We start from the raw sequence: 24,527 nt of genomic DNA, 5'->3' as shown, positions 1-24,527 counted from the left end.
GTGGAGAGATTATCTGGGTTGAAGCTGCATGTTTTGATAAAGTGCACATGGAGCTTCTTTCCAAAAAGGTGTCCTCTTTGGTGTGTCTGCATGGAGAGACAGACACCAAATGTCATGGACTGGAATTCCAAACAAAATTGTGCTTGCCTCTGCTCCCCGTCTGTGAAAACAGATTAAAATCATACTAACCGGTGTAGACAGGAATGTGTTAAACTTCGAGCCGTGAATAGGGGAAATCCACCGGTCTGACACACAAAGAGTCAAAAGTGCCGTGATGAGAGGCCACCAAAGAACATGGAGAGCTCTGATGGACGTTCAATAATGATTGACTCTGGACACTGCATTTTGTGTGATGTGTAAATTCAGGGTTAAACATTTAAAGGCCACAACAAGCCAAAGCAATAAAGAACCTAATTAGATGAGCCATGTCTTAAAAGTTAAAACGTAACAAACATAATTTCTAAAGAATGTTCCATTGTTGCTGTGGCTCAATTTCACCAGATGCGTATACATAAAGTATAATAATCATAATACTTCTGTGATTTTGAAACTAGATCAGATGTTTTATGTCTCAAGGCCTTCAACAGAAATTTGGTGGCCCGGGGCAAGAAGCCTCACACAGGCTCTTATACAGATTAATAGGAATAGGAATTCTGGGCCCCTAAGACCCTGAGATCTGAGACAATTGACCCCTATGTCTCTGGCCACAACACTGATGAGTGCAACATGACCGAAACATCAGGGCAATAATTATTGACAATAAATAGTGCATTGTTTTGCCCACAACTCTCCTATCACGAGATTCCCTTGTGTTGTTATAACAGACAAAGAAAGTGAAACTGGATCCGTTACTCTTAATAATCAAATTAAAATGAATCTTTTGTCTGTGTTGCTTGATGTGAGTTTATGAAGCAACGTTAGCTGTGGAGGCAAGGTTTCCCAACGATGATGTCATGGCCAATAGAAACACAAAAGCTACTATCGGCTAAATAACACGACTCTTCAGTGTGAGTTATCTGCTTTGGTAAAGTGAAATTCACCTCTGAGTCCCACTGGCACTGACATTCACTGACTGGCTTTGCTGGGACTGCAATGGGTGTGTGTGCTCAAGTTTTTTTTCTGTTAAATGCGTAACATAAGACAAGGCCAAAATCTAATCTTCCTCAGCTGCTTCTTGTGGAGTAATGGATGACCTGATGGCCTACATTAACTATTGCAGTCCCAGTGTTGTTAGAGCCTAAATAGTATGCCTGTATCATTGTGATTAGTCAGAGGAGACTTTGCCATACAGCTAATTTGATTAGAGGTGCCAGGTCTCGGATATATCTTATTGCAGAACTAAATCTCTGGAAACAAACCCCCTTTTTGTAACTGCATAGTGTGTTTTTAATGGTGTTCTGTGTAAACTCTCCTTTTGAAGACAGACATCGTAGAAAAGTGCATTTGGAATAGATTGATTCTTTTCCAACTGCATCCATAGCTTTGTTTTAGTTGTGTTTGCATGAGCCATATGAAAGTGCCTTGCACAGAGACTGCATATCCAGAGAGAAAGGAAAGAGCTGGGGGAGGAGGCAGGCTCCAGTCACTCCTACCACGGCCAGAGAAGGGCTGAGCCATTCATTGTGCCGTTGTGCAGAAAACGTGCCACCATCACCAAAGGAAAAGTCAAACGAGGGGCATCGCTGACAGCGCTGAAGGATCCAACACTTTGTGGACTTAAAGCTTTTTCAGCCAATCAGCGAGCGCGTAAGTGTCCGACATGACCACAGCGGGATGTCTCCTGCGTCCAGACGTTTTGTGAGTGAATAATAAGTGGGCTCGTGAGATAAGTTCATTTGAGAATGCTCTTGCTCTGTCAGAAGTTTTCCTTTCCATTCACGTTTGCGGCAAACTCGCGGCAGCAGCGGTCGACTTCACCGATCTGCGCCGCATCTTTGACCGACTTTTGATCGATCATCAGAGGGGTCACGGTTACGTTACAGTTACGGTTACTGCCGGCGACATCCATGAGGCGGGTTAGACTTTTAAAAAGACTTAAGATCATCGACCGGCTTGTCCAACATATCGAGCCATAGCCAACACGCGCGCGCCTCCTCTTCATCACAGAATGGGTTTGAGTCAGTATAATACTAACACTTAAATGCTATATCAAACCATAACATCGTTTAAAGACCACAATGGCTCGAACAGATAACGTCTTCTAAATGTATCTTGTTTAGTGTAAATGTGTAAAATGTGTGCTGCAATTTCCACTTTTACCCAGGTCATCAGTGCTTTATATGGGGTTTACTTACTTAAATAATGGTTCACAAATACAGTTTTAGTTCCTCTGAGTTAACCAAGATAGACTTTAATTGTCTGATATTTTTATTTAATTTTTCAGTTATGTCAAGCAGGTTTTTTTTTCTTTTGTAGGCCAAAATAAAAAGCATTGTGAAGCCCCACATAACTCCCATGGACTGAGACACTTTCCAAGGTCTAAGGTTGCTCCATATTGTCTCTCCAAACAACAGTCCAAACAAAGCACAACACCGATTCTTGTTTTGGGTGTTGTATTTCAGGGACACTGAATCCGATACTTTAGAAATTGACCCACCTCTGTAATTACAAAAAGAGAGAGCGACTGCACCGATGTAGAAGATGTTCATCCTACTCACAAATGCTTATTATTTGACTTACATTTTTCAATTGACTTTATTTTCCTTTAGTTCCAGTAGAAGAATCCATTAGTCGTGTTGTTGATCCAAACTCCTGACCCTGGTTAAAAGTGATAGGAAACAAAACCGCCACAAGTCTCCATGCAGTCGTTATGCCATGTGTCGTACTCTTTGGTTTTAATTGACGTTCATTCTCTGTTATCCAAAACAGTTTTATCATTTGCCTTGCATTGTAACAGGAGTGGAAAGTCTTTTTTAGTAGCGCGCAATAACTAAACAATCACTCATGTAGTAACAGCAATTTATCTCCTTTAAATCCTGATGAAGGAATGGACCATGCCAGAGGGCTAGAGGGTTTGAAAGTTTAAACTCCTTTGCCAGAGTAAAATGGTTATTTGTCATTCTATTGTTCCGTTGCCACAAACCAGCACTTGTACAAACAGTTGAGGCTTTCCTTGCACATGACGCACTGTAGCTGCCACATCATCCTCCTGCTGTTCCCTGGACTTTAGTGACAGCACTGTGATCCAAATCCAGATTGGAGCCAGGCACTTTATTTCCCCTCGAGAGGGAGCTGTTTTCAGTGAAGGCTTCTGATCTATAACCTCTCCACGCTGTTTAGTTCTAAATGAAGGTCTAGGTGTGTAAATATCACTGACTGGTCTGCTCATGGAATTAGACCTGAACACTATCTGCTTGTGCCTGAAACTTAAGTCAGTGTGAAATTCACTAATTGAATGGCTACTTTTGTGTCAGAGGTTACAACAGATGATTCCAACTCAACATCTGGAATACAGTTTATTACAGTGAGGGGCCCACTGTGCGCGGCCTGCAGTGCCAGAAGCCTAATGAAAAAAGGACATTTGCATCTGATCCTCTTATTTACCGGTACTTCAAATATTCTTAAACATCTGTCTCCGCCTACATAAAGGAAAGCCACAGTTTTCCTTTATGTCTGGGTAAATGCAACCAATAAAAATAGCAGCAGAAGCATTCAGGAAGTGCTAACACTTTTACAAAGTGCATTGAAATGGAGAGCCAGCTCTAAAGACTGTTTATTTGGCCCTAAACCTGGCGTAATGCAAAGACGCCATATTCAAAGGAATCACAATAGAAACTTGTTTACCTTACGTGAGTAAGGTAAACAAGTTTTTTTATTTCTGGATGAAAAAATCAAAAAAAAAATTATGAAAGTGTGAAAAGTAATTTGAGTTGTAGAAAGATTGGAGTGTCATTCAATTCTTACACATATTTGTATGTATCAGTCTTATGGAGAAACTGTTTTAAATGTTACACTTGTCTCCACAAAAGCTCTCCTGTGCTGTGTGGCTCAGTCATGCAGATTGATTAGATTAGATTAGGCAGCCAATCGTCCTTTTCTATTCTGGTCACTCTTTTTAGTGGAAGTCCTTTGGTATCTCTTTAGCTCCGACCACAGAGCTCATCCTGCACACTGTTTACTGAGAAACTATATGGGTGGGGTCGTCTTCACAACAAAGCTCACAGTCGGCCCTCTCTTTATCAATAGGGGCCTAGCAGTGGAAGAGAAAGAGAAGTGAATGACTTGTGGGGGGGCTGGACTTCCCTGTCGGGTGAAACAAGGAGAAAAATTCAGCCGCGTTTTTTCCCCTTTGTGGCGCTGGGGGTCAGTCTCAGGGGGAATCCGAGGCAGACATGCGTTTGGGCCGACAGCTGCAGTGCCTGAAGCGTTTTCGGGTTCCAAAGCAACCGTTAAAGCTCCGCTGGTGTTTTACATTGACTTTAGTTTGTCTGAGAGCTGGTAGACCATATCGTCATGGTCAAACTCCTCACTAAATGTTGTAGCAGACTGAAAGATGGTGATTCTTGTCAGGAGTGTAGAGGTTCTGGCCTCCCAGCTGTAGTCTAATGATCAAAGGTTAAGACCCACACAATAGGCGGCTTGTGTGTATTTGTGATAAGGCTTGGTCAAATGTTCACGTGTGTCGGGCCTTAAATCACCCTGAAATTAATGAATTATTTAGACCTACAAAGCAGAATACAGACATGGGTAAAATCGCAGAACCAAATAACCCTTTTAATTTCTCATTATTGTGGCTGGTCTAGTAACACGTGTATTCATTTGTAGTTTCCCTATCACTGTAAAAACCCAAATCTGGTTGACATTGTCATTTTATTATTAATCAGGACTCGGGATGTTTCGATGTGAAATCTTAGTGTTACGATTATTCAACTGTGAAATCTTTAATTTTCTTTCGTTCCCATTGTCTAACACGTACTTCAAGTTTGAGAGCAGATTTTTGAAATGAAACTTTCTGAATGAAAACAAAAAAAGGGAATTGTGACAAATATATCCAGCTAAAAAAGCACTTTACATTTACATTTTGTTGTATTTTTGTACTTAAGTGTGCTCCTAAAATTGTCACGATTATTATGTTTTAGTTCTATTCTATTCTATTGTGACTTGATTTGAATTATCATGCTTGATTAACAGAATAATCTTGACATCTCTAATCATGAAAGCAGAATAGTTTTGTTCTAGCCACTGTCTAACCTGCCTTGCACATCGCTTTAATAAAAGTCACACAGTTAACCTGACCCAGTTAACATCCCACTCAAAATGTAACTGTATTTTTCCGTCTTTTGGGAAGTCCTTGGTGAACGCCTTCCTTTAGCCCACCATCTGCCTAATGGGCTGTGCAGCTGGAAATTGATTTACTAATCTCCGCCTTCCCAGATAAGGCTGACTTGTGCTCCACTGGTCCACTTAAGTATTATTGCTAAACACTGAAGCTTCTTGGGCTGTAGTCGACTAAAGAAATCCTTGACCAAAGACATATCCTGTGCATTGCTTAATGGAAGGGGTCAAGGTGCAGGTTTGGGTTAGCATGAAGTATGTCTGTGATCTGACAAAATACCTGACATAGCACTGATCACAGGATTTCACGCAAAAATAACTATTTGTACGCAACAATACGAGTACATTAGGTATTTGTGTGTAAACAGGGTAGAATTCACTCCCATTTTACTCCCAAATCTTTATAATTACAATAAAATAATACAAATAATTTGGTCACCTATTGTCTCCTTGTTTAGTATGAGTAAATCTACCTTTATTTAATGTTATTTTTAGCGTGCAATTGCTCCTTCTCTTGTTGTTGTGACTCCAACTCCGTCTGTCCATTCCAAATAGCAGGCTCTCCTGGCTTAGGTCAGCCTTTGAGAGGGAAGAATGCAGCAAATTAGGTATTTCTTTGTTTGCTGTTGTCATTTGAGGCGGTCCGTGGCAGCTAAGTGGTATTTGCCATCTGAAGACAGCAGGGATTACTCCTGTCTCTCTGCGCAAAGCCCGGGACAAGAGGGTAAACATGGGCTCAAAACAAGTTAAAAAGAGTGTAATGGTAGTGCTGAAATGAGAGAGCCCGATGCATGAAGAAATGACAGCTTTAAACAAGTAAGGTTTGAAAGGCCGGGAGTGCGGAATCAGACGTAATGTTTGGCAGTTAACTGGGACAAGCCTGGGTCAAACATCTGTGATCCATTTCTCAGGCTTTTGGAGCTGCCCCGTTCTCTTTGTCTCTGCTTAAAACCGGGCCTTTCCTTCAGTTACAGTAACGTTTACAAGGACTAGACAAATACAGCACTTTTATCACAATGTACATGTATATTCTGATATTTACTTTGACATTTGTTTACTTGTCTCTTAAAAATAGTCAAAAACATAAAAGGCTACGCTAATAATGGGGATTTTACATGCTAATATCCCAACAGAACATGAACTAAGTCAATATCTGAAAGTCCTCTTAAAATTTCTATGAGTTTTTAGTTTTGTCACGATACTAAAATTTCAAACTTTATTGTAAAATGATTGAACTTTCCTTTTAATAAACATTGCAGTCCCACTGTAGTTTCAATTCAGCACAAAAAAACATTCTAAACTGTCCCATTTTGTCCTGTTAATATGATTTTTGTCAGTATTGATCGATTGTTCAAATGAGTGCTTAGTTTTAGTATCGCTTCGTATCTGATTTTCGATACCTTTGACAAACCTACTGGGCGTCCACTTTGTATTTCTTTACAAATACGAGTCTGAAGTTACACATACACAGACACTTATATCTCGGCCTGATCCTCTAGAGTCATTAGGTCATTAAAGAGGCCGTTATGTTACCGCACTGCCATCAAATTCCTCTGACCAATGACCTGTGGCACGTCAGCTCAGGGTCATAACCCACAGACACAAGCCTCCGTGAACACAATCCAGCAAACAAGACCGGGCCCATTGTATGGACGCTCACATGATCAATCCAGTGTCCATTATGGGTTTGCTTATGTCTGAGCGGTGCAATTAATAACATTTTATGGTTAAGATTCAGACATTTACCGTGGTGGAAAGTAACAAACTACAAAAGTAAAAGTACTGTGCTTAAGTAACGTTTATCTACTTTCTACTCGCCTACATTTTTGAAGTGTAAAGGACCTTTCTGTAGGTTTGAAAAGTCTGAAATGCTCGAGGTGACATTGAGTTAAAGACCAAGTTTTGATGAGTGCAGACTTTAGAAGAAGAAATATTATATTGTAATTGAGACCAATCAAATTGTAATTTAGGTTGGATTTAGATTGATTGTAGCAATATATTGATTTTTTTCCTTTTGAGTTCGAAAAGTGTGTATCTTGTCAACAGTTTTCACTTACGAAACATAATCCACCTGTCTACAATACAAATACAAATACTTCATGCCGACAGAAAACAGACACACGTAAAAGATTTTTTTGCTTTAATATAATGTAAGCTTGTCTCACTATAGGATGCTCCGTGGCCATCTGTTGTACTCAACCTAATGACTTTGTATGATGTCATTCTGTCTGTGCTTGGGCTGAGCGCAGACACATCCATAAAGCACAAGGGGAAATCAGTGGATAATCATTGCATTAGTGCTGTGAGTGTAATCAGCATGTGCCGCAGGGACACAAACACACCTTGTGTTTTTACTTGACTTTGTAATGTTGGCCACAAGGCAGTGTTAAGTGTTTAGTGGAGGAGGAGGAGGAACACACATGTCAAGGGGAATTTCTGAGAGACGAAATGGATCAGGGCATGTGTCATGAAGAGTTGAAGATGGTTTAGAAGGGCTGCTGGTTGTATCATGTTACAATTATTGTAAATAGAAACCATTAGTCATGATTACGGACACATAAAAAAAACAAATCAAACAAAAGTGAAACAAAACAAACAAAAGTGAAATCTCACTTTTCTCAATTTCTTTCATTCTAATACATTACTGTTCAAAAAGTATATGACGAGCTATATAAATCTAAACGTTCTGAATGAAAAAGTAAAGTTATTGTGATCCAAGCACGTACCGTATTTTCTGTCGCACCGGAGTGTAAGTCGCTCCAGCCCAAAAATGCATAATAGAGAAGAAAAAAAGTGAGTATGAAATGTGGTTGCAAGTGTGAAAATAACAAACAATATCACATATAAGTCGCTCCGGAGTACAAGTATAAGTATATAAGTATAAATATAAGGATAAGTCGCACCCCGGCCAAAACTATGGACTTATAGTCCGAAAAATACGGTAAATTGATCTATACATTTAGGTTTGGAAGGAATTTGATTGAAATGACCAAATTTCGCTTCTAAAATAGTCACAATTGTTTTAGTCCTTATGATTGTGACCTGACTAATCACGATTGATTAACCGAATAATCTTGACATCCCTAATTGAATCTAAGTTGGAATTTGAATAGTGTCAGTTAGCAAGTCACAAAGACTGCAATTGTCAAAGTGACAATTTCCCTAGTAAACAATGAAATATCCCATCTTAATATGTATGAAACAGGCAAATCCTCTAGTTTTAGTCTAGTCAAATGTTACTGCATCAAAGACATGTTTACAATGTAAACTTGCGTTGCAAAGTTAAATAGAACATAAATCACAAATCTAATCACAACTGCAATTCTTGACATAAAAACAGCTATGAGATCATTTTCTACTTTATTTCTCCTCTATTTATTGTAAAATGCAAATAATTTGACTGGATTTCCCACTACACTCTAAGATGTTGCTGAAGAAAGAGAGATTGATGACGTCAATAGCCAAAAAATGCATAATAGAGAAGAAAAAAACATAAGTCCCACTGGAGTATGAAATGCGGTTGCAAGTGTGAAGATAACAAATAATATCACATATAAGTCGCTCCGGAGTATAAGTATATAAGTATACAAGTATTAATGTAATTTGCACCCCGGCCACAACTATGAAAAAAGGTGTTACGTTACTTATAGTCCGGAAAATACAGTATTTTTGATGAAAAGCACAGTGTGACGTGGCCTGTGGGATGCTGATGCACTAACAGAGTTCTGGTCCTGTGAAACTGCGATTGAGGACCTGCAGCTGTGCGCGGAGTTGAGGTCATTGTTTGTGAGTGTTTGGGGTCTGGAAAAGGAGGCGGCAGCTGCGATTCCCATTCACTTCAGATGCGAGTGCGACGCTCTGGTTTACAGCGACAGCAGTGTCGCTGTAAACGCTCACAGATTGTCTCAGTTTACTCACAAATCCCATTCGTCTCAGATCTCAGTGTGTACAGTATGTATATGTAACCGTTATGGCGCAGGGTCCACCATCTCATTGTCTCCATGGAGCTTTGCCTGGAATGTTTCACAGTTTGGCAGTAAAAACATCTATTTCCATGGAGACGAGCAGGTGACGCTGCCGGGCCCGGTCAGCTCTATGGGGAGGCGACTGCGCTCACAGTAAGAATGGGTGTTTTTCCAATGTATTTTGAGCAATAAAAACCGTAATCAATGAAGTGCAATACATGCGTTCGCACATCCGTAAACTTGTACAGTAGCACCCGAGTCCGCCATTTTCAACATCACGTCTACTACATACGAAATCCAGGATATGTGAGGCCAAAATGCCAAAAACCTGCGTTCTATAAGGTCATTGCTCTGTTGACAGACCAAGGAATGAGAGCTTTGTCGTGTAACTGAGTTTGTCGTTGTCGTCTAAAGAAACAAAGTATTCGTAGCTCATTATGCTGTAGAAAAGGATGCAGTCGTGGTGGTTTATATATATCGCGTGCCCCTTTCAAAATGGCTGCTATGGGGACGTCCCGGATGTATGACGTCGCCGCAAACGCATGTACAGATTAATTTATTTCCATCTGAAGGGTTTCATAGTGCTCCATTTTTAATATAAATGCAGAAGTTCATGTTTGTGACTTCTGCATTTATATTGTCTTGTCAGAGAAAGGACTAAATACTTCATAACCGTTTTCTGAAGTTATGTTTGGTGTCACTTGAGCTGAGTCTGTCCTCTGACACCGGGGCTGTGTTGCCAGAGGATGAGGTTATTACGATGGCATGTTTTCTTTGCCCCGCATCAATCTTCTAACTGACAAGTGAACATAAGAGACCGTCTGATATTTCACACGGTCGTTTATCCAGTATTTATAATCGCCGTGACATTTCGTGATCCTTTTCTCTAACGTTTACCTTACGTCTTCTGGTTTTTGAGCAGACATCTATCGCAGAGCGTGTATTTATTTATGTTATTCACCGTTGATTATCTATTCTATTTTATATATTTGAATAATCATTAACTGCTTGAACTCAGTGGCTCAGTGTGGATCATTGTTTCCTGTGTCCGGCTCATGTTGTGACATTTTGAATCGCCGTGGTAATCTCACTGTTGATGGGTTCTAGTCTTTCTTGGGCCTCAGTGAAATGGAAGTGAGTCATCCATTAGTAAATGATGTGCAGCCTGTGTGGCCTGAACACTTGCTCTGCGCTTGGTGAATAGCATGCTTGTTGTATTGATCTTTGGTACTCTTCCAATTGGTACTAATGATTTATTGATGTATTGTGACTTGTTCGTGGCATTATCCTGCGGTGGGAAGGAAATACAATATGAGCAAGGGATTTCTGCCTCTATGTGAAAAGTTTAAGGCTTTCTACAGGTGCACTCTGAGGTCATGATGGAAAATACCAAAGAAAGTGAAGGAAAAAGCATGTCAAATTGTATCTGTGGAGCCAACAATGAATAACGTCTCTTTGACAATTTAACCTCATGTCAATTTCAATTTACCGACTGTGTTCCGGCTCTTTTTGCAGGCTAATTCAAAGAACGGAGCGGTATTACAGCCGAGGACTCGCCGCAACTCCTCTTTATCATCTGCATTAACCGTCAGGCACACACAACAGAGAGGTTAGTGATGATCCTAACACAGTGTAACAATTATACAAGGGATCTCCAACCATTTTACCCCGAGGAGATACTTTTACAAAACCAAAATGGCAGAGAGCTTCTCTTGTAAGCGGTTCCGAGAAATGGAGCAACAGCAAGCCTTAGATGGGGTAAAGTTAAATAAAACACACGTGACAGCATGTGACAACGCACCAGTCACCAAAACATTAGCAAACACCAATAATTAAAAAGAGAGCCCTCTAATATCTGTCGTTGTGTTTGTTTTTTTGCATTTCGCATTAGTGGTCGTTAGTGACTTTGCTGTAGGACACTTTAAAGTACACATATGTTTCATAAAATAACTGCAAATAGCAAATTGGACATTTTTTCAAGACACACCTGGCACATTAGTGTTCTCTGGCACACTGGTTAAGAATCAAAAGTATTAGTGCACAACGTTTGGCATTGAAAGTATACAACAATTAGGAATAAGCATGTGATGAATCAAATTGAATTCAGAGGTCAGACATATCTCATAACACAAGTTACTCACTAGGGCTTTATTACAGCGTGGGCAAAGCTGGATAGATAAGCTACGATAAAAATAACCTTTATTTGTCCCACAATGGGGAACGTCCAATGTTGCAAGACAGAGTTCAAGAAGAGCAGGTGAATACAAACATGCAATAAAAAAAATCTAGATAAATAACTGTTAAAAACGGAGGACCAAATCAGATCACCACTTCCTGTTGTTCCTGCGTTGGGTTTACGGCACGTGACATTAGCAGCTGTTTCCTCGTCCCCCGTGTTGTTCCATCCAGGTGTTATTTGGAAATCACTATTTATTAGCAGTGTTTCCTCACGAGAAATGGGAACTAATAAAGCATTCCCTCTGGGCTCCATGGGACTGTGATGGAACAATAATTTCTGTCCACTTCAATTTGTAGATGTTGAGTGACAGAACATCATAAGATTCAACAGGAAATGAATAACTGATCATATTCTGAACACTACCAGCATTCATTTATCCATTATATTACCGGTATTCAGAATGTGTTTTGATTCCTGGTCCTTGTTGTCCAGATTATGGAGTCAGGATGTATGTTTTTTCAATATGGAGGAAAACAATAGGACCGGAGACCCTGAATAAGGACCACCTGTGAAGGTCGTTTCAAAGCGGAAAACCCCCTTCTCTGATAATAAACAGTGTTGTTCTTAAAATAGACCTATTGGCAGTATCCATCCGATTGTTATCACTTTCCCGAGTTATTCTCTTTTTTTGTTTCTTGTTTTGTAGTCTATTTTTTTTAACACTTGATTATGTGGGATGAGCAGGTTTTCCAATTTAAAGTAACTATTTAAACCTTTGCCATCTCATCTCTAGCTCCTATGATAATGGTACTTGAATGTTATACGAAAGAAACCAAGTTGACCCGTGCCCTACTCCTCCATTCCTCTAGTTTGGTTTTTAGATAGTATCAGGTTAAGCGCAGTGGCCTCACTGTGATTTGGGCTTGAGGGCATCTATCTACCATGGTTTCCTGTTGCAAACCATTGTTTTATAGATTCTCCTAGCAGCAGTAGGTCAGCACTCTTAGGGAGTCATGATTAAACCTCACTAATCTTAAGCCTACACACCCCATTGAGAACAATACAGTTTGGCCTCCTGAGGCGAGGGCCAAGTATAATCTAGTCGTGCAGCAGAGTAGGCCCATCTGATTTCCTGAGTCTGGCTGGAACACAGAGGCATCAGGGGTTTGAAGTGGACTTTCTCTCTCTGCTACAACCGCCCTATTTTATGAACCCCTGGGGCTATTGGTAGGGCCAAGGTGGGGCTGGAAATGGTTGAGCATAATGGAGACTGTGTTAGGTTTAAGGGCCCCCAAGCTCTGCAGCGTCAGCAGTGAGAAACACAAGTGCTGGGACACTTCACATTCCCAAAGTGCAGAGGCCAAACCCTCAAATAAAGACAAATCAGATAATGATTTACTATATTATCATAAAATATTGCTGTGGTTTTCTTTTATTTGTACAGGGAGCGCACAACTTGATATTGGCAAAGACTAAAACCTTGATCAATACGATTTGAAAGTGTTTCCGCTGTTTTAGGTGACTCCTCCCATTTAAGCTGCTCACATGGTGATTGGACAAGAGAGAACACAAACACAGGCGAAAACAAGATGACAAAAAGCAGATATAAAGATAAAATGATTTTTTCTCACCAAATGCTATCTTGATCTTGTGATAAAACAATACATTTCCAGTGATAGACCTGGCCTACATGTTGAGCCCACATGTTTAGCAAAACAAAGCTAGCACACGTTAGCATCAGCGGTTTATTGATGAAGGACACTTGAGTCAAGATTGAATATATTATATTCCCAGTGCATAAATGCATCTAACATCAGGAAAACCTAGTGCATTACAAAAATAAATGTTCAAATGTGTCGTGAAGGCGCAGACAAATTAAATAAATGCTATACCGGAAGTTGTTCCCTGTTTTACTAAAGCTTCAGCTTGTCTCACAGCACCACAACTTGGACTTACTAAACGTTATCTGTGAACTGCTGAGATCAGCCATATGATTGAAAAGAAAACATTTATTGTGACGATTAATTATATCTCTGATAAAGTTTAAGACCTTTAGAAATATAGTGTTTTAAAAAACTGTGGTGGGATTAATTGTTGATCACATTTACTCAGGCCAAGGTTAAAATCAAAATTCAGTCCACTCCAATTAAAAGCTGAATTCAGTGCAGTGTAGTTTGAGATCTGTTTTACTGTTCGGTCAATAAAGTTAAAACACAAGGCTGAGATTCTCTAGAGTCTATATTTTATGTAAATGGTTATGGTGATACTTGCAGCTGATAAACCTGTGGAACAGATAATTGTCAACACGTGTTGTGTTGCACTTTGAATGGTCTGACTTGGCCTATGCTGCATTTCTTTATAATATGATAGATATACAGCCTATAATGACCCTTTTGCATTATTTGTGAACTGACTCTAGATTAAAAAAAAATGGTATTCAGACCTCTGAACATCTGCCATCTGAAATATAAAATATATAGGCCGATACATTTTAAAGGTTGTTGACTCTTCTTGTGTCACACTCTCAGTTGTTTCCCTTGGAGCTCAGTGTTGGGATTTCCTCACCTCTAACACATCCTTCTATTTTCTTTTTGTTCTTCCAGCTACATTCATAAATTAGACAATTGAGTACAAAGACAACTCTCCCACACTGAAGAAACTTGACCATTTTTGTTGAAGAATACTCTGCACTGAGGGGTTTGTGCTTTTGTGTGGTGTGCTATACCAGGCTGCTATTGTTTTTGGCCTTAGATCACATGCCGCCTGTCCCACCCAAACAGCGCTGTGGGTTAGAAAATATATATTTTTCTTTTTCCAGTGCACATGAAACATCTGTGTCCATGTGCTGCTGATGGCTCTGCTGCGTCTGTGGCATTTGAAGTGGCCAGATGGTCAGAGCTGCTCCCTCTGTGGGACTTAACTCAACACAGACCTCTCTGATTGCTAGATATGAACAGCCAAGAGATCCCAAAACTTGTCTCTCTTGTTTTTATTTGCACAGTATCAGTAACTACTGGGCATTGGACAGTAGAAGGCGGTAAAGAAAAGGTGGACATAGAAAATGAAAGTAGTTTATTTAGTAGGCTCTACCAGGTGAGTCATAGGCTCTCCCCATGTGATTTGTGCACTGGGGAGTTTCTTTCGTAGGGTTAGGGTTTGGTTACACGTCACCACACAGAGCTTTCATATTATTTTCCACAACTGGAAACCCCATAATCTACAATCAGACCAAACATTCCAGCTGTCCATTTTTTTCCATATGCCTTTTCTGGCATCCCTCTCCATTTTTGGGGTGACTGAACCCAGGTTATCCTCTGGAGGATGACTGGACTGAGCGCTGACGTAACACATGCACAGCTTGAAAACACATCAAGATTAGAAGCACATTGAGACATCCGAGGCACACCCATGATGTATGTGTTGACTGCAGTTTAAATACTGTAAAACATTTACTGTTGTGTCGAATTGGTTGTTTCTGACACAGTCCAAACTATTTTGTTGCATTTGGCACATCTGTGCTCCAACTCACTGCGGTATTGATATAGTGCTGAAATTTATTTTACTGGCATTTTTATTATATAAAAAATGTGGTGTGGATACATTTTGCAGTGATTATTAGATGAAGATTATCAGGTCACAAAATTAATTCCGCAAAAATTGTAAAAGGTGATTGTGCCAGTTTCAAACCTGAGAGAAACACTCAACGTACATTATATTCCGTTTTTTACTCTCTTCAAACTTGTCAAACGGTTATTTATTGTACTTTAATATTGTAATAATTTTTGACATGTTGGCATATTGACTTAGAATATTTTTAATAGTCAACTAGTCACTATTACTTGATCACAATCACTGCAGCCCTGCATTATTCATTCACTCTAAACCTAGAGCCACATCTGCCCTGGGCTTGACTCATAGAAGCAAGGCTGCAAATCTGCGCTAACCGGCCCAACAAATTCAAAACAAATAGATTAAAAAATCCCATATTTATCAATGTTGTTTTTACATGTATTTGTCTTCTCAAATACAAATACAGATCATTTTAAATATTAATTTCCTGAACTTGGGTTAGGGGAACAATACATACTTTTAGTCATTGTCATTTAACACCACATGCTTTTACTGACAAAGAACTGGCTCTGGAGCCCTCAATTAAAAAGACCCAAGCATATCATTAGAAACGATTGGATCTCCAATAAAAATCAGTTTGGCTGTAGTTGACCAAAGACATTTTTGTTCGATTAAAAACATGCCCTGTCAATCAATTAGTCGACTAAATGAAAAGTGGGGTGAAACTGGCAAAAGCTCAACACTTTATTTGATCCATACCGCATTTATAAATGATCAACTAAATGATCATTGTTGCCTTGACAATGCATTTGGCCTACATATTAAGAATATAACAAACTAATGTTACGTTTAAAAGATGAATGGGCAGCTGCCTTCAGTCTGACGGGCTTATACTGTGCGCTAGAATCTGTCTACTGTGGGCCGCTGCTCTTTGAAGTGAGGGTCTGTTCTGTGTCCAGAGCTCCAAACGCTTCCAAAAGACATTTTCCAGAGCATCTAGAGAGAGAGAGAGAGAGAGAGAGAGAGAGAGAGAGAGAGAGAGAGAGAGAGCATCTTTACACAAGTGTGTCTGGCCTTCAACTGTGTAAAACAACAGATGGAATGGAAAAGATGCTGGTATCACCAAATCCTGGTGATTTGGTGATACCAGCATCTTTTCCCAGTTGTCCAGTTGTCTTTTGAATGGGCTGAAGCGTTTGAGCCTCAAGCGTGTGACTCTATACTGAGATTTGACACGACTTAAAAAGGTTAATTTGGGTCTTAGATATTTAAAATTCAAGCCTACATTTTTTGACTGTCTGAACCTCAATCAGGGCAAATTTGCATGCTGCATTCAAGTGCACGGCCTTCATTCTCTCCTTTCTGCCTGTTTAAGTGGGCTCAGTTTTCATATGGAACTCATTTGTGTCTCATGTGAGTGAACACAACAATCCGGCGAAGACTCGAGCTAAGTGCCTCGTCGGCATCATGCTTGGACTTAATACGTTGGAAGAAATGCTGAAACACTATCATCAGCATGAAACAATAATCCGTAGGTGAGACAGTAAACTATGTCACCAGACTCCTATCTAATCAAACCAGGCTGTCTTCTGATTTAGTTTATGACATGTGCTGATTTGTGTGTTGTGGTTAGTGCAGCCCTTTAGCGGTGTGAGGGAAACAAGCTTTGGGCATGTTTTATTAGACTAAGCGAAAACTGTGCTTTACTTTATGTTGAGTGGTGACAGGTTAAAAAGTTTCACATGGCGATAAAGATTAGATAAAGTAAGAAAATAAAGTGCAAACAATACTAAGCGAGAACTTCGATTCTGTTGTTTTAACCCAGATTCAGCAGAAAAATATGGTCACCATGTGGACCCTCAGTGAAAGCATGGCCTCAAATTGTGCCTGGCCAATCGGAGTAGAAAGTGCAGAAAAGGGAGGGGCGTGGGGAGGGTCCAAGAGCTGTAAACCGAAGAGCAGGAATTAAATGTGTGAGAGCAGAGCCAGCACACTGCAGCCACATCTCCACAGGAGCAACCAGTGGAGACAGGTCAGACCATTCACCATCATTATATTACGTTTGTGTTCAGTTTGTACAAAGATCATTTATGCTATGGCGTGTGGAGTGTTGTAGACACTGAGCAGATGTGTGTAAGTGTCAGGAAATGTGGCCACTTAAGCAATGGAAAAGCTGACTTAAGACCCTTTTGTTTTACGTGCTCATTTATCTGCCTAAGACTTTTTGTGCTTAAAAGGTTATAAAAAAGAGCACGTTGTCTACAGATACTTTTAAAACTTCAATATTAGCTTCTGAGACGAGACATAGAACTCCAGAGAAGAGCATCGGCTGGTTCTTGTATTGTTGAATGTTTTGCTCTGCATAGAGTTTTTTCCCTCTCAACATTGAGGTTCCAAATGACCCCTTGACACTTTTCTATAATGGAGAGTTTTGTATCCTTCCTCATCATGTGCTCACTTCTTTGACCCCAAAACAAATGCTCACCATGGTGACACTGAACTCAGTTTAGGCATGTCCATAGTCATGCAGATTGCTTCCTGTCAGTGGCTGTGTGGAAAGGCACTTCCTGCTGGTAATTTGATGAGGGGAAAGCCTCTGTTACCGAAAGTCACAATTTGGTCAGAATCTATACATTGCACATTTATTTAAAGATATTTAAATTAAACTCACCCCCTGCCCTGCTGTGCTGACATAAACCAGAGAGTTCACAGTTCTGTAAGAGCAGCATGTGTTGTTCTGTGGAGTGTTGGGATTAGTGAACCCTTCTGAGTTACGCATAGAAGCTATCTAAAGAAACAATTCAGTCCAAGTGTGTGTCTGGTGAGAGCAGACGTCTGAGCAGTGTGTGACCAGTATGTGACCAGTATGTGCACATGAAGAGAGACTGGCATGTGCTGACATTTACCACCACAGCTGACCCACATTTGATCTTGATAAATGCAGATAGACACTGTATACACATCATAGTAAAACATTCAAGCCAGTCTCCCTCTGAGGGCAAAGGTTAAATGTCCTGCTCTTCAAAGTGGTTCATTTAACCTTCACATACCCCAGATGGTCTAAATTGTTTTAAGACAAAGATTTTTTCCATCTATATTCCTGTCAGTGATAAATGAGTCTTTGCAACTGGCCAACAAATGTTTGACCTACAAACTCCTACTGTTAGACTTTCTCGGGAATTTCAATGCTCTTTGGCCTGGGTGGAGAACAATTTCACATCAGAAGTGTGTTTACAGGGTGAGGTAATGAGAGTCCTTGTGATTCACAGAATAGATTCAGACCAAATACTTCAGATTTAAATGTATGTTCTTATGACCTCATCTGTAACACAGTTCAACCTGAATAAAAGACACACTGGCCCACAAACAACCAAGTTCTACACTGGAAATCAACAGAGACAAAAGGAGAGGACAGTTTGTTTATGTTAAAGGAAAGCAAGAGAGAGTGATGATGGTTTGTGTAGTTTTCTGTTCTACAGGATTCTGACCACAGAGCAGAGCTTTGGAGCTTTGCCTTTGCTGATGCTGTCTCTTTACCCAACACCAGTCACAGAATGATAACAGGAGAAAGTGCAGAGCAATACAGAAGAATCAAAGAAACCGTTCAGACCATCTCGGTTTTTATTCCCAGTGAATGCACAGGAGTTAAGAGGAGTCCCTGACTCTGCAGTTTACCACAGCTGATGTCAGAGGTTATCAGCGGTGGTGTGACAGCAGAACAGTCAATGGATTATCTGCCTACGGCTGACCCCAGGTCGGGCTGCCTGATGAGGGGCCCCTGGCTTGTTTTGTCTTCTTCTGCATCCGCTTCTATTTTAACATTCAATTCTCAACGTTTTACTCTGTTAGGTAGTTAAACCATTGCGGTCTTTGAGAGTAACGTATGTTTTGTTTGTGAATCCTCACACTCCAAACAGAAATGTTAACTTCAAACAAACACATTCCTTGACAACTTGTTAGAACCTCATAAAGAAACCACAGCTTCTTTCACTCTTTGTCCACTATTTCCCTTATCACAATTCAAAGATCACCAAAATTATGTTCATCTTCTTATCATTTAAACATAAAAATCTAACCTTGTTGACATGTTTTTTTTCTTTTAGGTGTGTCTGATGTGATGCCAGCGGGCTGGCTCAGGGAACTCACCTTGAGTACAATGTAGACACCAAAAAAGATAATAGACACAGTCTAAGGACCAACGAGTAAAAGGAACAGTTCTCCACAAGAGGAGAAGATCATACACGCCTTTCTCCTGCTGCACTTGGAGTCCCAGAGCTGCACCAGAGGACCATTTCTTATGTGAAGGGGTTTTCATAGGAGTCAGCCCTTCAGCAGAAACCTTCTAGACGTCCTGTCATCAGACGCTCATCATGTGCCATGTCATTGTCACCTGCCGCTCCATGTTGTGGACTCTGCTCAGTATTGTGGCTGCATTTGGGGAGCTCATTGCCTTCATGAGCACAGACTGGTTGGTGGGATATCCACGTACTCCTGATGCAGTCTTTGGCCCCCATGGGGCTACCACTGCAGGAGAGGCATACAGGCCTACACTTGGAATCTACGGCCGCTGTATCAAACTGCCACATCTGCAGAGGGGCATCCTTTGTGGACCTTATGCTATACACTTTGGGGAGATAGCCAGCGGGTTCTGGCAAGCAACATCTATTTTCCTGGCAGCAGGAATCCTGCTTTTATGTGCAGTGGCATTCATCTCTGTTTTCACAATGTGCTTCCAAAGCATCATGAAGAAGAGCATCTTCAATGTCTGTGGACTGCTGCAGGGGATAGCAGGTGAGAACTAAACATTATGGCTCGATTGAGACAAAAGAATACTAACAGAGACAGTGTTATTGTTCCCTTTCATTCCTGTGGTCTCCAAAGTCCATTCAGGTAATTAAATTAGGGTTTCAGTTGAACGCATTAATTTAGAACACCACAACCCCCACTTGCTGAATGATGTGTTTTACTTCATGGCGCCTTCAATGAGCAGAGCTTTTCACAATGTCACAAAGTCTTTAACATGAACCGCCATACAAATATTTACTTTACCTGTCCCAACATTCCTGTCAGTTTACAGGTCAACTCAATACCTTTTATTCATGCTCTTAGATATAGATACATTGTGTTTTTGTCAGACCACTGCTTGGCCTCCCTGCTGTATGAGCAATGGGAGGGAGGAGGCTATGAGCTCACACACGACTCCTCTCGTTTCACAGACCGTGACTCTTAGGTCTCTGGTGATTATGGCTGTCCTCCCCTTCAGTTGTTTATTTGGTTCAGACTCAAACAAAAAAGGTGGGCGTGTGGTGAAGGCCAGGGTAAATTGTAAGCCAAGAAAAGCAACCGATGTAAGTATTTAACAGGATTATGAGTTTAATTTTCGAAGGTCTTGATGCTCTTTCCGGTTGGTTATTTCCGGTTAGATTTAAGACTTTTGTTGATAATGATTGAGGAAGTCAAATGTGTAGACTCCTCATTGTGGAGTGGCGAGGATGTGGAGGAGGAAGAGGCGACTGGAGGTTCAAACACAGTGGCGGTTGGATTTCCTTTGTGGCTCTGGAAACAGAATGAGCACTTCTCTTCATTTGGACTGCAGGATGAGATAAGCGCAAACAAGCTCCTGACTGCCAAGTGTGTTAATGCTCCACTTATAGTTAACCGTAATTCCAATGCAAATCATTAGGTATTCATATTTATCAGTGGCAATACTAATGCACTGTCCTTTTAGCTTGAATACCTGTAGTTAATGAACAAAATACATCTATGCGCCTCTTGTTTGCTGAAGTTGATGGATTTCAGACGTTAAGCTCAGAGATAGTCATTGTACTATCCGCCTCTAACAAATGCAATTAAGTCAGAGCTTTTTAGTTTGCACTTTATATGACATTGTCCCATTATGACACACTTTTCTTTGGTTTGTGTCGAATCATGCCATTTGAATTAGAGAATGGCGTGAGTTTAAGTGGTTATGAACACTTCAGTTAAAAACATTTGTGTAGTTTATGCAAGTTCTGCCTTTCATTTGAAATGCCTTCCTCATCATTAATCATCCCGTGTGACAAAGTCAAAGACACAGAGTTAAGAGACAAGACGTCAAACAAAGACAGTTGTAAAAATGTCTCAACTCTTTGCTTAGGTGTTAGGTAGGTTTTTATGACTGATCATAAAGCTCTGAACAAAACTATAAGTCCTGGACACCTGCCATTTGACATGAGTTACCATAATTGATGTGCAAAAACATTTCCTGGATTAGAATGATACAACGACAATTTAGTATGCATTTATTTGTGCAGAGACCGTGCACAATATCACTCTGACCAAGGCGAAGTCCTAGTGAGACGCTGGCGCCAGGTTAGCCATGGGTTTCAGTCACATGACTCATTTATTGTCACTGCCATATTGAAGACGTCACCGCATGCTGTTGCCTATCTCCACTGTTAGATAGTCATAAAAAACAATGCATTGGATTGAAAATGAAAAGAGTTGACACTTCAAAAAGCGACGACTTGCCACAACACACTTTGGTGCACATTTACATTGAAGCTTCCTCGTCCACAAGCCCTCTGCAGCGGACAGGCCCTCAAAGCTTTCAACAGCACGGACCTTGTGTCTGACCCCAAAATATAACACCCGGTCTTACTGCAATATTTGATAGATTTGCACTGGTTCAGAGAAGATAAAAGTAAATGTAGAAATCCCCTCTTAAGCCTCCCATCTGTTTTAATCAACAACGTCTTGGCTGTGGTTCCGTTGCCCTGTCATCTCCTCTGTCTGCTCGTGCACTTCATAGGTGGTTGACCCAGCCGCTATTTTCTTCCAGGAAAAGGGGAAAAGGCTAGATTTCTTGGAGTGTATGGATGTCTGCTGGGCCATATCAGGGGCTGCTGTCAATGGGGAGGTTAACCCTTGAGAGGGGTGTGGAGGAATCTATCAGCGGTTTTGAAGATAAGGAATTGACAAGTTTGGTAGTGCACAGCGACAAGAGCCAGGGCAGAATGAGCTGTGAGGCTGGGAAGGGTTAGAGGGTGGTGGGGGGGGGGGGGGGGGGGGGGGGGGGGGGGGGGGGTAGAGTGGTCCTGCTTATGGGGGGCTTGTGTGACTCACAGTGTGTTATGCGTATTAGGAGCGGCTGAGAATTAGAACCATACCTTCAATCCATCACTGAAGCGGGTCTGGACGTCAGAGCTGTGCAACATGTGGAAAGAATTTATGACCTAGTTTTCATTTCCTTGTTTAATACAATATCGGTGCTCTAAGAGAATGGGAGGAGAGGAAAAGAAAGGGGGAGAAAAAGAGGTGGATTAAGTAAAACATATTAGCAGGAGAGGTACTATGAAACGGCCCACTTTTAAAGAGGTAATACGTCTTACAAGGCGTTATCACATACAAAATAATACGTTGGAGAAAAATGGAGTGGAAACATTTGAATCAAAAAGCTTTGTTGCATTGTTGGTGAACAGAAGTCACAAACTAGGAATGTGCTTGGGCGTATATAAAACAATGCATAATAAAATCTAAAATAAGATCAAATAAAAAGGGCATTTGACTAAAGAGGCCACGGCATGATTTGGCTTTATTTTTTCTTGTCTTTCTAAAGATAAGGATGTGAGAGAAAGGCCTGTCTAGTACAAAGTATGTGTCAGAAAGGTAGTGGAAGTAGGTCACACAGTCAGGAAGTGACCCCCTTCATCTACTCTGAGGCAGGACGTGAGGAAAACTCATAGGATCCACTTTCCTGTTGTCTGCCATACGCTGCTATTGATTAAAGCTTCAATCTGTCTTCAACCACATTTCCTTTCCTTTTTCTTATTCCAATCACATGGCTGAGACAAGCACTCAAGAAACCAGGTTAAATTAGATTTGTTTGAATTATTTTTGTACAAATAAATAGTAACGATATCACTTTAATCGCCTTAATTAAACATACAAAGACTTCGCTCATGAGTCAGGCTTAGTAGCTCCTTAATTAATACCCTAAACCTTGTTCCTAACACCTAACATGTTAATTAAGAAGTTAGTTACACAACCTCATTCTCCTTTATGAATTGAGTCTTTGTACATGCTTTACTAAGGCTAATTAGTGTAGTTATTAGAAAGTGGTACCAAATAAACTAAAAAAAAGAATCTTAACCCCAATGGGGGAGAAAATAAGTGAACCCAGAAAAGGTAAAAGAATATACAGTGATATTTAACCGTACATAATGCAAAGGTGTTACCCATGTGTCTGTGTTTGCAGGATTGTTTCTCATCCTTGGGCTCATGTTGTACCCTGCTGGCTGGGGTTCAGATAAAGTCCAGTTGTACTGTGGTCCTGACGCTGCTCCGTACCGGGCCGGGCTCTGCTCCATGGGCTGGGCCTTCTACACTGCTATGGGGGGCACCGTACTCACCTTCGTCTGCGCTGTGTTCTCCGCTCAAGCCGAGATTGCGACGTCCAGCGATAAAGTCCAGGAGGAGATTGAGGAGGGCAAGAGCCTCATTTGCCTCCTCTAGGCACTTTGATACAACCTTTGCCTTCGTGCTTCGGTCCCATAAGGCCACTTTGTTGTTTACCACTAAGACTGATTCTGTGTGTGTGTGTGTGTGTGTGTGTGTGTGTGTGTGTGTGTGTGTGAAAATACTTCCAATTATATTTTCCATTGTTTGTCTGTCACTAGAGGTGCAGTTTCCTTCTGCCTGTCTTGTCTTATGTCATGCTCCGTAAACACATGTAATTATATATTTGTACATAATTATGATGCAGAATGCTGATCAGCGTGATCCAGGCTGGGCTGATTATGTCACTCCTGCCTTAAATAGTAGCGTTTTTCTTTTGTCATCTGAACATACGACCAGCAAACCTGGATCTCTACTCATGTGCCAAGTGTGTGAGTATTTACAAGGGAACCACTACTCAGTCTCAGTTACTCAATTGCCTTGTCTGGAGTGGATGTCTTTAAAGCTAAGAGAATGTACTGTCCTTTGAATGATTGCAGATTTTTAATTGTAGTATTAAAATATCATATGGACTGCACAAGTGCGAACAAAGCCAGCTCTGTGGTGCATTTTGTTTGTTCTTTATTTTGTTGATGAAGTAATCTTAAATCTATAGGGCTAAAAGATATAAAGACTGTGTGTCTGGACCTTTACAGACATCCTTTTATCTGTGCCTAAATATATGAACTGAATAATGAGGAAGAAGACATTTTCTTAAGTATTGCTGTTGTTATCAAATGTCTGATTTCAGGGAAAGCTGTCCAACCAGCAAACTGGAGTTTGTCTAGTCATAGTGTTTTGTCATTCCAGTTTGTTTCTGCCAAACAAATAAAGAGAAGGGAAGAATGAGGTGGTCTCATTGTCATTTTCTATTCTTCTTCAGTAAACACACAAGAGGGGAATTTTCAGTGTTTGGATGAATGTCTATTCCCTGAAAGATCTTTTTTTTTACTGAAACAAAACATTACTCTGCATCTGCCTGCTCTAAAAGTTAACTAAAACATATCCACCAAACTTATTTTGTTGCTCATGAGTCTTGTGTCTATGCAATCGACAAACTGCCA

At 40.6% G+C, this 24,527-nt stretch overlaps 1 protein-coding gene across 4 annotated transcripts; it reads left to right on the top strand.

Moving 5' to 3' along the window:
- Positions 1 to 1,636: 1,636 nt before the first annotated feature.
- lhfpl2a (LHFPL tetraspan subfamily member 2a) lies at positions 1,637 to 24,312 on the top strand. Of its 4 annotated transcripts, XM_072454399.1 has the most exons (4): positions 1,676 to 1,746; positions 10,755 to 10,848; positions 19,092 to 19,779; positions 23,225 to 24,312. In XM_072454399.1, the coding sequence occupies exons 3-4, from the start codon at positions 19,359 to 19,361 to the stop codon at positions 23,479 to 23,481; spliced, it is 678 nt and encodes a 225-aa protein (XP_072310500.1). In that variant the 5' UTR covers positions 1,676 to 1,746; positions 10,755 to 10,848; positions 19,092 to 19,358; the 3' UTR covers positions 23,482 to 24,312. The 4 variants fall into 4 exon arrangements, with proteins under 4 accessions (XP_072310501.1, XP_072310500.1, XP_072310499.1 ...); XM_072454400.1 differs by lacking the exon at positions 10,755 to 10,848 and having other exon boundaries at positions 1,637 to 1,746; XM_072454398.1 differs by lacking the exons at positions 1,676 to 1,746; positions 10,755 to 10,848 and adding an exon at positions 16,916 to 17,020.
- The last annotated feature ends 215 nt before the right edge of the window (positions 24,313 to 24,527 follow it).

This window comes from Eucyclogobius newberryi, unplaced genomic scaffold (genome assembly GCF_026437365.1).
Source record: "Eucyclogobius newberryi isolate DKJ021-1_F unplaced genomic scaffold, fEucNew1.0.hap1 SCAF_2, whole genome shotgun sequence".
NCBI lineage: Eukaryota > Metazoa > Chordata > Actinopteri > Gobiiformes > Gobiidae > Eucyclogobius > Eucyclogobius newberryi.
This window is presented reverse-complemented; position numbering and strand designations above follow the sequence as displayed.